The following is a 14,198-nucleotide window of genomic DNA, read 5'->3' as shown; positions in this document are numbered from 1 at the left end:
TAATAAGCAGTTCCACTGAACAGAATAACAACTCTGTGGAAGGAAAGCACCATTTCAACTCAGAAGTTTTGGTACCTAAGTCACAGATAAGTTGCAAACTGAGTCCAAATCTCTCTGCTGGCATTTACAGAGAGCAGCAACGTTAATGCTTTCTAATAAATGGAGGCATGAAAGCACACACTAGTTGGCTCGTCCAAGTCAGTGGCAGTCTGACCAGCTGCCTTTGTCTGAGCCCTTTCCATCCTGCCTGAGCTAGTTTTAGATAGTGGAAAGAATGGTATAACCTGAGTAACTGTCAGCTGTCTCAGACAGGGCTCAGTAAAAGCTCCCCTAACATCAGGCCAGCAGCATCAGAGTCACAGCTGTCCCTGCTCTGCACAGTTGGTGAGGAGACAATTTCTACAAAGGCCATATTTCAGCTCTAGTCCAAGCCTAGAGCAAAAGGAAAGCAAAGTCTTCTTACACCAACACAGGGGAAGTGTTTATGCTCATAATCCTGTGCAGGCAGAGCAGCTCTAAGCTGGGACTTCTGACTTTATTTAAGGTGTGCTATCAAGGCTGAAGCTTGTGCCTACCTGAAATCCGTGCTTGCCCCTCCACCAGGTGGTCAACTCCTTTGGTGGCATATCAATAACAGACACAATGTCTCCCACCTGCAAGAGATTGGCAACATCAGCTTCAGCCAGGAGGAGAGCACAGTTCAAAGGGCAGCATTCATCTGCGCTGCAAAAACTGTGAAATTTGTGAGCAATTGCACCACCGCAGCTCTGAAGGCATTTGCCTTTGTAAAACTGAAGCTGGAAGTAGAACTGCAATCCCAATGCTTATATTAATAGAGACACCAACAAAGTACCTGCATCACACACTGCATGCATCCGAACTGGAAGATAACAGACCCACATGTCTTTCTGATTAGCTCCGTTCTTTGGCATGCAGGAGCGATGGCCTTGATTTTGAATACGAACAAAGCCCTGGCAGCAATAGACTCTCACTACTATTTTTACTTCCTGCTGAGAAATGTGATCACAAAAAAGTTCCTTTGGGCAGTAACTGTTTTCCTTCACGCTTTTTTGCATGACACAGTGAATGCTCCATTGATAATGCCACGGTACACAGAGCAAAACACACTGCTTTGGGATAGAAGAGCCAGGAACCCAAAGATTGCATGGCCCACTCCTCTGGGCTTTGCCTCCAAGCAGCTCCTGCTCTGCATCAAGCACGATTTCCAGAACAGCTATGGATTATTGCCTGTCTCCTCAGTACCAAATTTTTGACAATCTGGTTCTTCACTTTTCATGGGAGAAGTTTTTTAAAACTTTAGAATATGAATATAGGCTAAATAGAACTGGCCTATGAATAATTCATTTGGCTTGTATCCATGTACACACACGTCCTGAATGGATTTAATGCACACTGTTGTGTGCAGGTTCTGCTGCTGCTCAGAGATCAGGCTAGAATACTTGGCAGTAATCAAAAGATACAAATGCCAAGTAAAGCTATATTTTATAGATGACTGAACTCCTCACTGTATCCAACCCACTGCAAGTCTAATATTGAACTGAATCTTCTAAGCTTCACCTCATCAAACACTGCAGGTTGCCCAAGGAGGCTGTGGATGCCCCATCCCTGGAGGCATTTAAGGCCAGGCTGGATGTGGCTCTGGGCAGCCTGGGCTGCTGGTTGTGACCCTGCACATAGCAGGGGGTTGGAGCTGGATGAGCATTGTGGTCCTTTTCAACCCAGGCCATTCTATGATTCCAAAGGTGTCTGAGTGTATTCCTGATGCGTTCACACATTGCACTGTACTTGACAACAAGGAATGCCACTGCTTTTAACTACTTACCTCAAAGGAGAGCTCATCCGGTGCCTGGGCAATATATCTCTTAATAACATGGGCGGCAGCAATAGCTGGAATGTTAATAGATGACTCCTCATGGACCAGCAGGTGGTTCCCCTTGTTATCAATCTGAAACAAAGAACGCAGGCGGCTGTGAGGCAGCTGAGGACAGGCGAGGAAGCATTTTATTGGTGCTCATACATGGCTGAGATTTCAAGCTGATTCGCAGAGACAGCACAGCTTGGGGCCCCCCAGAGCAGAGCAGCACAGAGAGGCAGCACAGAGAGGCATCACAGAGCAGAGTAAACAGAAAGAAAGGGGAAGAGCAATTCACGGAGTGTATTTCAGAAGGTCGTACATCCCCTCCATGCATTTAAGGACAAAAACACTGTATCTGTGCATCTCTGTGTACAAACAGTAGCAAGACAGTGGATGCTTACCCCTCCCTTTAACATTTAGTTGCATTGTTTTTCTCTTAAGCGTTTAAAATGACAATACAAGAACGAACACCAAAATTCCCTGCAAAGGAACGAATGCTCAAGAAGTGCAGAACAAGGGGAAATGATGTCAATTGGAAACTCGTGACACTTCCAGTTTTCCCCCACCCTTTTATTTCTTGTTATTTTCAGAAAACACGGCTGCATCCTCTGCTGCTATCAAAATTACCAGGTTTTTGTGCTCAGGTAAAATTTTGCAAGAATCTCAGTTAATTGAAAAGGTTATTCTAGGAAATTCAAACTGCACTGCAGCAATTCCAGTGGCATTTGCTGCCATCTCTACTTCTACGGGGTTGCTCTAAAGGCTATCACAGTTTCAGTTTTATCTCTAATTTTCCTCCCTTCATGCTGAGGTTTCCAAGATTCGTTTCATCCCAGAGGATTTCATGGAGAGGAGCACATCTGCAGGGAAAGCTGCAGGAAATGCACTGGGCCCTTATCATGAGCACTTAATAACGAATTGCAAGTCTAATCCCAGTTGTTTCTGTTCCTGGTGTGCAAGGAGTATCAGCAGGCAATGCAGACACATACACCTCCACCCAGACTGATCAGCAATGGCACTGATGCACACAGGTGGCACTGCCCCCTGAGCCCCATTCTCTCCTGCACTCTTGGCCCAAGAATGTTGACTGTTTAAGATGGTAGAAGGCTGTTAAGAGGGAAACCAAAGTTACAGCTGCAATTCACAAGATGCAAACAGTGCCACTGCAAGCACAAAGCAAGCTCTGCTGAGCAGTTCAACCAACAGTGACGGTAAATGGGAGCAGATCATATTTATTGCTTCTGCAGCTATAGCAAGGGGGAAAGAAAGAGGAGAAACACCAGAAATGAGACAGTCCCAAAAAGGAGTGCAAGCTGTCCATTTCCTGTAACCCATTCCCTGGAGACCTCATGGACAGGACTGAGATGGTGGTCGGCTGACACCATCCTTGGTTCATCAAAAGTGCCACCTTCCTTTACTTTGAGAAAACGAGAACGACACCTTTGGGTTATAAAACCCGAGCAGGATAGGACAAATCCTTTGCATGTTTATAATGCCTGAGCTGATTCTTTTTGTACTACACCTTTCGTGGCCATCCAGACATCTGTAGTGAGGAAATTAAGCTTTTAGGACTGCTTTTCAGTGATAGATCTGGAAGGTTTATCTCTCTCTTGAAAGGCAGGAGAGCACATCTGCGGCTCACTGTGCTGGCTAAAGTCAGGGAACAAAGAACAACCAGAGCTTCATTCTGTACCTCCATCCATGTCAGGGCAGGCCCACAGTTGATCTTATTGCATGCGATGGCTGAGAGACGGGACAGGTAAGCCATCAGCGTGTGGGTGACAAGCTGCAATAGAAAAGAAACACATGGAGTTATCACACTACAGCTTTGAGAGACTCCTTCAGAATTACCATTAATTAGCTGTTGGCATAGGCCAGTGTTACAGGAATAATATTCACTTTCACAAAGAAATCTGCCACTAGGAGTAGAGCACACCGTACTCAGGATTGCAGTGACTACATGACAAAAAGTGTCTAAAGCTGCAGCTCCCTATGAAAGCAATGGGATTTTGATGTAAGATACGTAGATTTTTAGTAATTTCTCCTGTAAAAATACCCTGAATTTACAGCCCTCCTCTCATCATGATTTTCACACTTGCACAAATCACTGATATCATAAAAGAGAAGCCAGTGAGGTCTTCCCAAAGCTTCCCTGCCAGTGTTATGAAGCAGAATTACAGCGCAGAGTTTGTAGGACTGTTTGAAATAGTTCTCCTCAAACATCTGTTCAAACGTGGTCAATTCCAAACAGAAATGAGCCCGAGACACCACGCAGCTGCAGGACGACATTCCACAAAGCGGAAGAGCTGCTCAGCATCCTCTGTGCTCACAGACAGGATGCAGACCTTCAGCCTCACGGCATAAAGTACACACTGAATGCATTTGATTGGCTGCACAAATGAAGACTTAAGAGGAAGGAGTGATTACAATATAATTAATTTTTAAAAAATGCAGGAATTCATTATCCTGAGTATTGCTGCTTCTGTTCAATTTAAGAGACTAGTAACTTTAAATTCTCTTCAGAAAGAACTTGCATGAAATCAAAGCAACCAATAAATCACATTATCTGCTGAGCAATAGAAGAGCATTATTGACCCTCTGTACCGAATGACAGAAGCCCCATAGTCTGCAGCAGGGGACTGATTTCAACCATTGTGTGCAGTTCTAAAGCAATCAATCCTCACCCAGTTGGCACTGAAAGAATACAGACACTGATTTACAGATCCTGGATAGATTCTGCTTTGAACGCTCAGAACGGCTTCAATTTTCTGATCTCCCATTTGAGACAGGCAACATTCCCCTTCTGACAGAGCATGTCAGGGTCGGTCCATGGCCGTGCTTGATGGTAGGGGGCAAACACACAAGCACAGGGCCCAGAGACAAGTGACCTGTGAAATGAAGCAACGGGCCCTGCCTGTAACTGGGATACAGGCTCTTCCCACAGCCAGACTGCAGCCCAACAGAGGCGGTTTTGTCATGCTCTGCTGGCTCAAATAACCCTCTGTGGCCACACACTGCATTGTGTCTCTCTCCTTGTCTTTCAAAATGATGCAGTCAAGATGCACCTGCTACTTCCCACCAAATTATTTCGGATGTGAATGAATCCCCCAGTTATCCACAGCAAAGAAGCTGAAGGATTCCAATTCTCAGCACGCGACGTCTGTGTGACAACAAATGAAAAACCTCTTGCTCACGCTTTAAAGACAATCTAAATGTGACACTAATGCAAATGTACTTAAAAAGATAACTTCAGTCATCCTGAAGCTATAAATATAATCCAGCATTTCAGTGCTGTGGCTGCAGAGCAGCATCACCCCCTAGGAACGTTGACTACGTTAAGTCAGCAAATATCCATGGCACCGGGGAAGCTTCCCAAGGCAAACCAGCATCCTGGTTGAGGCACTGACAGCACAGCCTCCTTCTGGATGCTCCCCACAGCTGCACATTGATAGGTAAGAACTCACCGGCCGTTTCCCTTTAAAGCCATTGAAATTAAAGGCTGGAAATGATGCCCTGCTCTCATTCCCTGAGCTGGTAACTTACCTCTGGGCTGTCCCTCAGCACGTCGGAGCGGGGCAGCTCTGCGAGCTGGGAGAAACGCCGATCATAAATGCAGAGGTGGAGATGCTTGTCGAGAACTCGGAAATCCTCGTAGCTGCGCTTCACGATCCAACTCTTCCCCTGCACAGAGAGAACGGCCCCATGCGGTTACAGACCCACCAGGGCTGCTGGGATGAGGAAAGTAATGATCCTGGCAGAAATAGCAGACAGCTCTGGAGATCCCGCTTTGCAAAGCATTTGGAAGTGCTGGAAGTGCCTTAGCGATATTTACGTGTGTTAATTTGCACTCTGAGTGCTCTCCTAATTACACACCAGTGGGTCTGCACGTGGCCCAGAGGTTGTGGGACCCAGCAAAGCTGTTAACGGCCCCATCTGATGGGTTTTTGTAGCATTTTTGTGAACAAGGTGTCTTTGCACAAACATAAATTACAAAACGGTTGTATAAACAGCTTGACATCAGATCCTGCACAGGGTGAAGAACATGCAAACAAGGATCTGAAGGCAGCACTGGGGCTTGCAACATTTCTGTAGGTGCCTCAGGCAAATCTTCAGCTGACTTTAAGGGGAAAAAAATCTATGATGAGTAACAACACTATGTGAAAATTCACTCCTGATTGCCTATCATTTCCCCAATTAAAACCATTGACAAGATGCACACTGCTCGAGGGGACAAGAAAAGGGCCATGGCAGCGCAGCATAATTTACCCTGCAAAGCTTTTAATATCTAATGACTATTTCTAAATGCTTCATGGCCTATTGTGATCAATAAAAAAAATCCATAGTAATGCAGCAGTTTGCGGGTCAGAGCTCTTTATGAATGGTTAATCCTCCAGTGCAGCCCAGAAGATGATGCTATTTCTGTTTTACAGACATGGACTCTGAATCAGTGGCCATGGACATCCACAAACCTCCCCTCCTTCTATTCCAAGTGCTTCTTCAATCTTTCTTTTCCAGAAACAACGGTGTGGCCACATTGAAAAAGAAGATACCCCTGTCAGGTTTCCCATAGACGCTTCACAGCCATGGAAAGGACGAGGGCAGCAGCAGAGCCAACAGCAAAGCCCTGCAGCACAGCACTGAAGATGTCAGACAGAGGATCCATGCGCTCCAAGTTCCACAAACACCAACCAAAAGCATTGCTTTTCTACTAACAGCCAAAGCTTGTAGAGAAATTGTGAACACAGAGCCCATAATCCAGTGCAATGGCTATTTTCCTCCAAATTAATGTAACTCCAGATTGCGTCCTATGCCCATAAACTTTGCTTTCAATACTATAAGAAGTGATTTCTATTTCACAAGCTTTAAGAGGGAGTATCAATACAACACAAACTCCTCCTAATTTCTATAAGTCACTTCACTTTTAGTCTATAGGAAAACAAAACAACAAAAACCAACCCAAAACAGGACTGCAAGTTCTGCCATCTTTTTTTTGCAAGTAAGTGCTTTTGCTCTGTTGGTAGGTCGCCAGCATGACCTTCAGCTGAGTGTGGTTTGGGCACCAGTGTAGCAAACAGCAGACTGAGAAATCCCTGCAATCTGCTCTTTGCTTCTGCCCTACCCAAACATCTCAGCACAACCTCCTATGCTGCCCACGAAAAAAAAACCAAACCTATTTATCAAACAATTCTGTAATTCACAACATTTTGATGGTAAATGTTGGACTGTGGAAACGCAGCCTTACTGTCATCCATGAAGCCAGCAGGAGTTAAATGCAGAGGACAGGACAGGGGGTCAGGCAGTGGGGCAGGGCATGCAGAGCAGCCTGCACTGCCGGTGCTCTGCTCATGTGCCACAAGATGCATCCATCCCCTGCCCAACGCAGAGCAAAGCTGCTGGCAGTGATGAGATGCTGAGTAACCAGCAGGGACAGCTTACCTCCAGCAGCAGAACTCCTGGCCCTTTTTCTCTCCCACAGGTTCCTCTCATGCTACACAACCCCTGTCACAGTGTGAACCTCGTGGAGGAAGGTAACCCAGAACCCCTGCTCCTTTTCCTTGCAGCTGCTAAGCAACAGCTGAGCTCACCGTGCAAGCTGCAGCCTGCAGGCATGGGAGCTGCATGTGGGGAGACAGAACTGCTGCAGCCCAGTGCCCAACACAGCCTTGACTTCAGGCTCTCGTGCATGAGGGTCACAAGAGTCTCACAGGAATGGGACTCCTTCCATCCCACCCAAAAGGACGGTGCCTATGGTGTGCTGGGAGGGAACACGGTTTCAGGAAGGAAAACCACACATTTCTACCCAGCAGAAAGTTACCCAGCATCCTAAATATATTTCCCAGTGACCCACAGCTTAAAGCCCATCATAAATAAATTAAAAAGTGTACGTACAAAAGTTCTGAACTGTTCTAACAGTTGAGCGAAACAAAGTTTGTGCAGATTTGGAGCCTGAATTATACACGTTTAAGCAAAAATAAGATGGCCATAAGGGATGCAATAAGGAAGGAACCAATGCAGCAATCCAGAACAGAACTGGTCCATGCTCAGTGCTTCCCCACAGCCCTCCAATGCGAAAATTGTAGATCTTGCTCCCATTTCCTGAAAATTCTCAAGTTTCAGAAAGGTCTCTTTTTTTAATATAGAAGGTTAGTAACACAGCAGAATCAAGAAAGCAACTGTTAATTCAGCTCTGTGTTGCCAACCTCATGTTTGCAGCTAAGTATTTCACAGCAAAGCTAAGCACTGCTGATGCCTCGAGCAGAGAGCATCCAAGAAGCAGAAATGGCTCCTTCCTATTTTATTTCCATATTCAAACCAATGGATGCCCACCATCTAATTTCCAGTTGCAGTTGCAAGGCTTACTGATGGCCCAGATGCAGACAAGCATGTGATATCCCATTAACTCCAATAGGATGCGAGGATAGGGGTGAAGCTAAGCACACAGACAAGTGATTTCCTGAATTCAGGCTTTCAGTTACAAACTGGGTATGACACATTTCACAAAGACAAAAAATCAAGTCCCAAATGAAGATGTCAGTAATGCCAAAAAAGGAGCCATCACTATGTTTAAAGGGAAAAAACCTGACTGCTGACTTTGACATAGAAACACACAAAACCTCTCGAACAAAACCAAAGGTTTCCTCTGGAATTTCATTGTACAGAAACATTCACAATGACAGTTACGGAATTTCTCACAAAATGGAAAATTTTGGTTCATTTCTTCCCTTATTACAGTCTGATCTTCCATTCTCTCCTGCTCTTTCAGGCTGTGTAGGACTAAATGCATCATGAAAGACTGGCGAGACTTCAGAATATTGCACAGAGCTCCTGATTTTCTCCCATAATCAAAGCAAGAAGTGTCATGCTAGAAAAATGATTCGAAATTACCCAACTGATGATTTAAATTCCATGGAGCCAGAGATTGGAACCTTCCATTAGTAAAACCACCACTCTGAGATCACAGATGGGAAAAGGCTACACGGGCTGCACCTCGCAGGATACAGAGGGACAAAGATTCTGAAACACAGCTCCACAAGCAGCACTTACAGCTTTGCTGCTCAAACAGCCCAAGGAGGACGACATGCAGCCAAGAGAAGTTTCCATGCTCCTCAAACAGCCCAGCTGGTGATGCTCCCTGCTCCCCTGTCCCAGCATTGAAGGGCACAGCATTTCCTCTCCTCCATACCTGTGATGTGATTCACTTAAAAACCTGATACACCCAAGTTTTATGATACATTTACAGATATGCTGTCCCTACTGTGCAAGGGAAAGTAAAGGACTGTTTCCAGCTGAAAGTGTTTAAGTCTGCCCACACACCCTTCCCTTTTGTCTATCAATGCATCTTCCAGGCAGACAGGGTGATACACTGAGCTCCAGCACGCACAGCCTTCCTGTCCCACGGCCTGAGCCTGTTTTCTCTGCAGCACCTACAATTTATTTATGTTAAGGCAGGAGCAGACCTTTCTCTTCTGGTTCAAATGCTCCGTTCCTGAGAGAAATCACACGGACGCTCCCATGAACCTCACCCGTCCACGTGGAGACTGAGAGCAGAGAATGAGATGAAAGAGCATGGCAAAAGTCACTGCAGTTTGACCCTGCAGAAAGGGAACACCACGTATTGAATAGCTGGGAACGAGCCAGCACCCACCAGAAGGGTTCAACTCGGCCGTGCGGTGACTTTTACAGCTGTCTGCTCTCGGGCTCTCTGTGTTATTCCAGCTTGACCCTAAAGCCTTTTCCTTTTTTTTTTTTTTTAACTTTTTAATATGAGTCATACTGGAAAACGGCTTTAGAAATTCAGTCAAAACAGAAAACAAGACTGATCAAATCCGTTCTGAGCTGGTGCTGTAGGTGGCTTTATCCGAGCTCAACACCATCTACCAGATTGTCTTGGGTGATTTCACACCTTCCAGCACTATTATTACAACCTTAGGAAAATGATGAACTTTAAAATGTAAAGGAAGTTTGTGCTAAGGCAACATGAAGCTGCTTTACTTCTGAATGAAAGCATTCACCCAGCAGCAGCCTGAGGCTCCTCAGCTCACACACCGCCAGGTTCCCCTCCAACCCAGGCAGGGATGCTCAACTCATTGCTCCCAGTGCTGCCCCTCAACAGGAGCTCCCCTATTTATCTGGTGAATGCTTCATAGCCTTATTCCACAAATGAAATCAATCTCTTTCAGCACTAATTATCCATTAATTGCAAACAGCAGGGGAAAAAAAAAAAAAAAAAGGTATTTCAATGGAAATCAGTGCAGCTCTCCTCCCTTAAATATTGCACTTCCTTGTGTTCTCTGATTCCAATTACAGATAGAAACATCAGGAACACGCAGGAATGCATGGCTGCCCAAGATCTGGTTGAAATGACAGCAGTATCATTACACTTGCTCTGACCTATTGGGGAACTGACCACAACCAGACATGTGCAGCTTTCTGGGTGCTTCTCCAGCACTCAGAAGAGAAGCTTTGCCTGCAGCATGCAGGCAGCAGCACAGACCTGGCTCAAGCTTTGGTGGCAGCTGGTTTTGTACAGGCACAGAGAAGTGAGGGCACGCTAAGAGCACACACACCACGTGAATGGCACTTGAAATCTTAACCACCCCATCTTCCTCCCATAAGCAAGCCTATCTCTAAATGGCAGGCTGGCAGAGAGTGAACCTGAAGCAGGATTTACAGCTCTCAACATGTGAATGAAATTCCCTGCTCTCCCAATATAATTCAAACAATTCGGTAACAATCACCTCCTGAATAAAATTACACCATCAGAGCAAAGGGCCACAGAGACACAGGGGGTGAAGGGGAGGGCATGGGGGAACAGCTTGTCTGCACGTCAGAAAATTAAGGGAAGAACCAACACGGACACACAGCCACAAAGGAAATGCTCTGAAGCCAATAATAAGACCAACTGCAATGCAACAGGAACCAAAATGTTACCTGCATCCCACAGGTAGCAAGGCAGCGAGTGAACCCCCAGATACCTGCTGATCATTACGAGGACTCTGAACACACTGAAATACAAAACTGCCTTTTCTCTGTGCCCACAACATGCTATTATCTACTGGGCACAGACCCACAGAGAAGAAACACTATTTCATCGAAGCAAGCGAGCACCACACAGAACAGCACAAACAGAAAAGCTTGGAATATGACTTCCCTGAGGTCAGTAAACCAAACCAAATCAAAAAAGCCCTTTCACAACGACTTGCCTGAGGTCTGCTACACTGACAGCAGCTTAGACAGATATAGAACTCGGTTTTCTTGCATCCCATTCCTTGGGCATAACACTGAAGCAAACAGCAGATATTTTTTTCAAGTGATCAAAGAACAGAAGCAAGGTTTTGTTTAAAACTAATTGCCAGAGAGCAAAAATTTTGTAGGTCCCAAAGCAAGAAGCTGTGAAAAACAAACCAACGAAAACCAGCCAGGTTACAGCTGCCATCAGCACTGGAGTAATTAAACAGGTCAGAGAGCCCCACTATAAGTCAAAGATGCAGCTGACCAAAACTCCAGGAAAGCAGATAAAAAGGAGAAACGTTATTTAGAAAGCAGAGAAAGAGAAGCAGCACTGATTGAACTGGAGCTGCAGCCAAAATGGAAACATAACTGCTTTGCTGGCAGCTGCACGTACCACTTTCAAGAGATAGATTGGTGCCAAGAGCTAGGAGACAAAGCCCTGCAGACAGGCCATCCTTAACAGCTAATATCCCTGGTGGGGTCTTTTATAAAGGAAAACCAGAGTTTAAAATAAACAGAGTACTCTTAAAAACCACAAATTGGTTAAAAACGCATCATTAGACAGGAAGAAAGTCGGCCTCCATCATCTGTCAGAGCCTCAGCTCATGACTGCAAGCTTGCTCTGCAGCATGCAAAAGCATCAGTTTGCAATTATGTTTAAGGAGTGCATCCCAGCCTGTCTGCAGTGGGCAGCTCTGGAGGCTCACAGGGTACCCTCCTCCACTGCTAAGGAAGTGGAGAAGCCCGCAGGGCACTGACTTGTTTCATGCTTCAGATGCAAATCTGCACCCACTACAATCAGAAGATAGACGTTTCCTATCTTATTGCTCGTTTTGTGTTTTGTCAACTGTGTTATGTTCCATCAAACAGATGAACAAAACATGCAAATATGAATGATTTCCTTTTTTGCCTTATGCTTGCTTAGCAAGCAGCTGGCTTAAGAGCCAGCAGCTCTGCAATTAAGGACAAAGCCCAAAGTTCTCACAACCTCAGCTTTCCCATCCCACAAAGGGCCACAGCCTCACAAAGGGCCACAGCAAAACAAACCACTATGGAGGTGTCATCCTTTTCCAGTGGCACTCTCACACACTGATCCAATTTAGAAAGCTGCTAAATGCAGCACAATTTTGTTGTCAAGTCTTGACTTCCAACTGCGACATCCAAAGGGATTCTCTTCATTCTACTGTACGTGCAATCTTTAAGGCTAGCTACAAAAGTTTCCTAAGAGTAAAAATATTGACATTTCCTTGAGAGAAAACTGGATGCACTGTTCAGGCTCTTGCTGATCTTGCAGCCAGGAAAAAAAAAAAAAGCAAGCTGCCAAGTACAGCAGCTCCTCTCTATGAAGCTGAAATAGCTCCTGCTTGGCCCAGCTGCTCAGGTAAACAGTCCTTCATTCTTAAATGTAATGAGTCAAAAAACTGCTAAGTGGTGGGATGTGGCCACGTTCAGTCCCTTTTCTGTAGCACTTAAAGCAGCTCTGCAGCCTGCAGAGGATCACACTGCATGAAACTTCTGCCCCAAGCGGCTCTCAGCTTTCCCAAGTAAACAGACACAGATTGCAATTGCCATTACAAATGCACACGTGTTCAACCAGCACAGGCATAAAGACTGATGCAACCAAAAGAGACAAGAACATCCCCCACAGTTCCCCCTAGCTGGGATATGAACCAAACCCAGCTCTTGGAGTTGTCAAACAAGTAAAATTGAGGACAAAGAGCTCCTCTGCAATGCATTTCCACTTGCTGAGCTGAGGGCAGGAACTGATGTCTCCTCAGTACTCGGAGCCAACTGCTCCCTTCCATTTGTGGCAGGCCCTGCCTCGTCCACACAGCCCCATATGACAGCCCCAGCCCTGCCAGAACGCATCGCTCACACAGGGAAACCACAATGGCTGTCCTGTCCTCTTAGATTGCAGCACTGAATTGCACTTTTGCTACAGAGCTAAACAGAATACAGTTTAGACACGAGGAGATTGATCTCTGTAATTCAGAGCTTTCCTTCTGAAGGCAAAATGCTCAAAGGATGTGACATGAACAAACCACCATAGAACCCCAAAAGCCTCTGCTGCTTCATGGGACAGAGCAGAGCAAGCCTTCATCTTTGGTATCCTGAAAGGGCAGCCTGAAATGCACCTACATGTGCACCTGCCAAAGGAATTCAGCTTAGCATCAGCACTTCTGTAACAGCATACATCTTTGCAATGTTGCTCAATAAACTGTTCAGCCCCAAATCCGTGCACAGCTAGAACCCCATTACTGCATCTCAAGCATACAGAATTAAGAAAGGACCAAACTGACCCCATTTTTTCAAAATATGTATTTAAACAGAGAAGAAAGAAATTGGAGTGCTGTAAATGGGAAAGCTGTAATAGCAAATCCCAGCTGCTTTTCATCTCTTGCTGTCAGTGCTCAGTCTGCTCTGTGGATGGGGATGGAGGGCAGGATGGGTCCCCCAGGTTGGGCAGCTCACACAGATGCTGCTGTTGGTCGGGGTAGTGCTGCTTTTGGATTCACTACACTGTTGCAGCACAGAAGGCAGCAGCTAACTTCTGAACAGCACAAATACACTGTGAATGACAAAAGTGAGCAAATGGCACAACTCTTCGACCCTGGGAAACGAACTATTGCAGAGTTATACATAAACCCCAAGATGAATGGGGAGGGTGAGGTGCAGCATGCTTTTACAGAAGGGAAAGGACACAGCACAGCATCAGCCTGATGGATGTGAGTGCTGCCCTACCCAGATCACTGCTGTGTGGCAAAGCTCCAAAGCACAGCCTGTCAGATCCTTGTCCTTAATGATTATCGTCCTAATTAATGAATGAATTTATCCCTTAATATTATCATAACAGCTACAGAGTAATAGATGTAGATGTTAATTATGTCATTCTTAAAGGTTCCTCATGCAATTCAATCTCTTCTCTCTTTTCCCTACAGATGCTACTCTACTTTCAGAAAGCCTGGAGCAGACCCAAGCCTGGAGCAGACTCTACACCTTGCCAGTGCTCTGCTAGTGCCTGAGCTTTGAACACAACCCAACCACTCTAACCAGGCTGCTTGCCAGCTTCATACATTCTTTATTAACCCCA

General features: G+C 45.6%; 1 protein-coding gene across 6 annotated transcripts in view; it reads right to left on the bottom strand.

Annotated features, from left to right (window-relative positions):
• The window catches only part of ARHGAP32 (Rho GTPase activating protein 32), a 175,606-nt gene that overhangs the window by 51,515 nt on the left and 109,893 nt on the right, over positions 1-14,198 (bottom strand). For all 6 annotated transcript variants that reach the window (XM_052697070.1, XM_052697076.1, XM_052697071.1 and 3 more), the window contains 4 exons: positions 5,420-5,557; positions 3,570-3,662; positions 1,844-1,966; positions 576-653 (listed from right to left, as the gene is read on the bottom strand). In XM_052697070.1, coding sequence (XP_052553030.1) covers positions 576-653; positions 1,844-1,966; positions 3,570-3,662; positions 5,420-5,557 — 432 coding nt within the window. The remainder of the gene's footprint in view (positions 1-575; positions 654-1,843; positions 1,967-3,569; positions 3,663-5,419; positions 5,558-14,198) is intronic.

Source organism: Tympanuchus pallidicinctus, unplaced genomic scaffold, assembly GCF_026119805.1.
Source record: "Tympanuchus pallidicinctus isolate F22 unplaced genomic scaffold, pur_lepc_1.0 scaffold30, whole genome shotgun sequence".
NCBI classification, from domain to species: domain Eukaryota; kingdom Metazoa; phylum Chordata; class Aves; order Galliformes; family Phasianidae; genus Tympanuchus; species Tympanuchus pallidicinctus.
The sequence above is the reverse complement of the archived record's forward strand: the minus strand, read 5'-3'. Positions and strand labels throughout refer to the sequence as shown.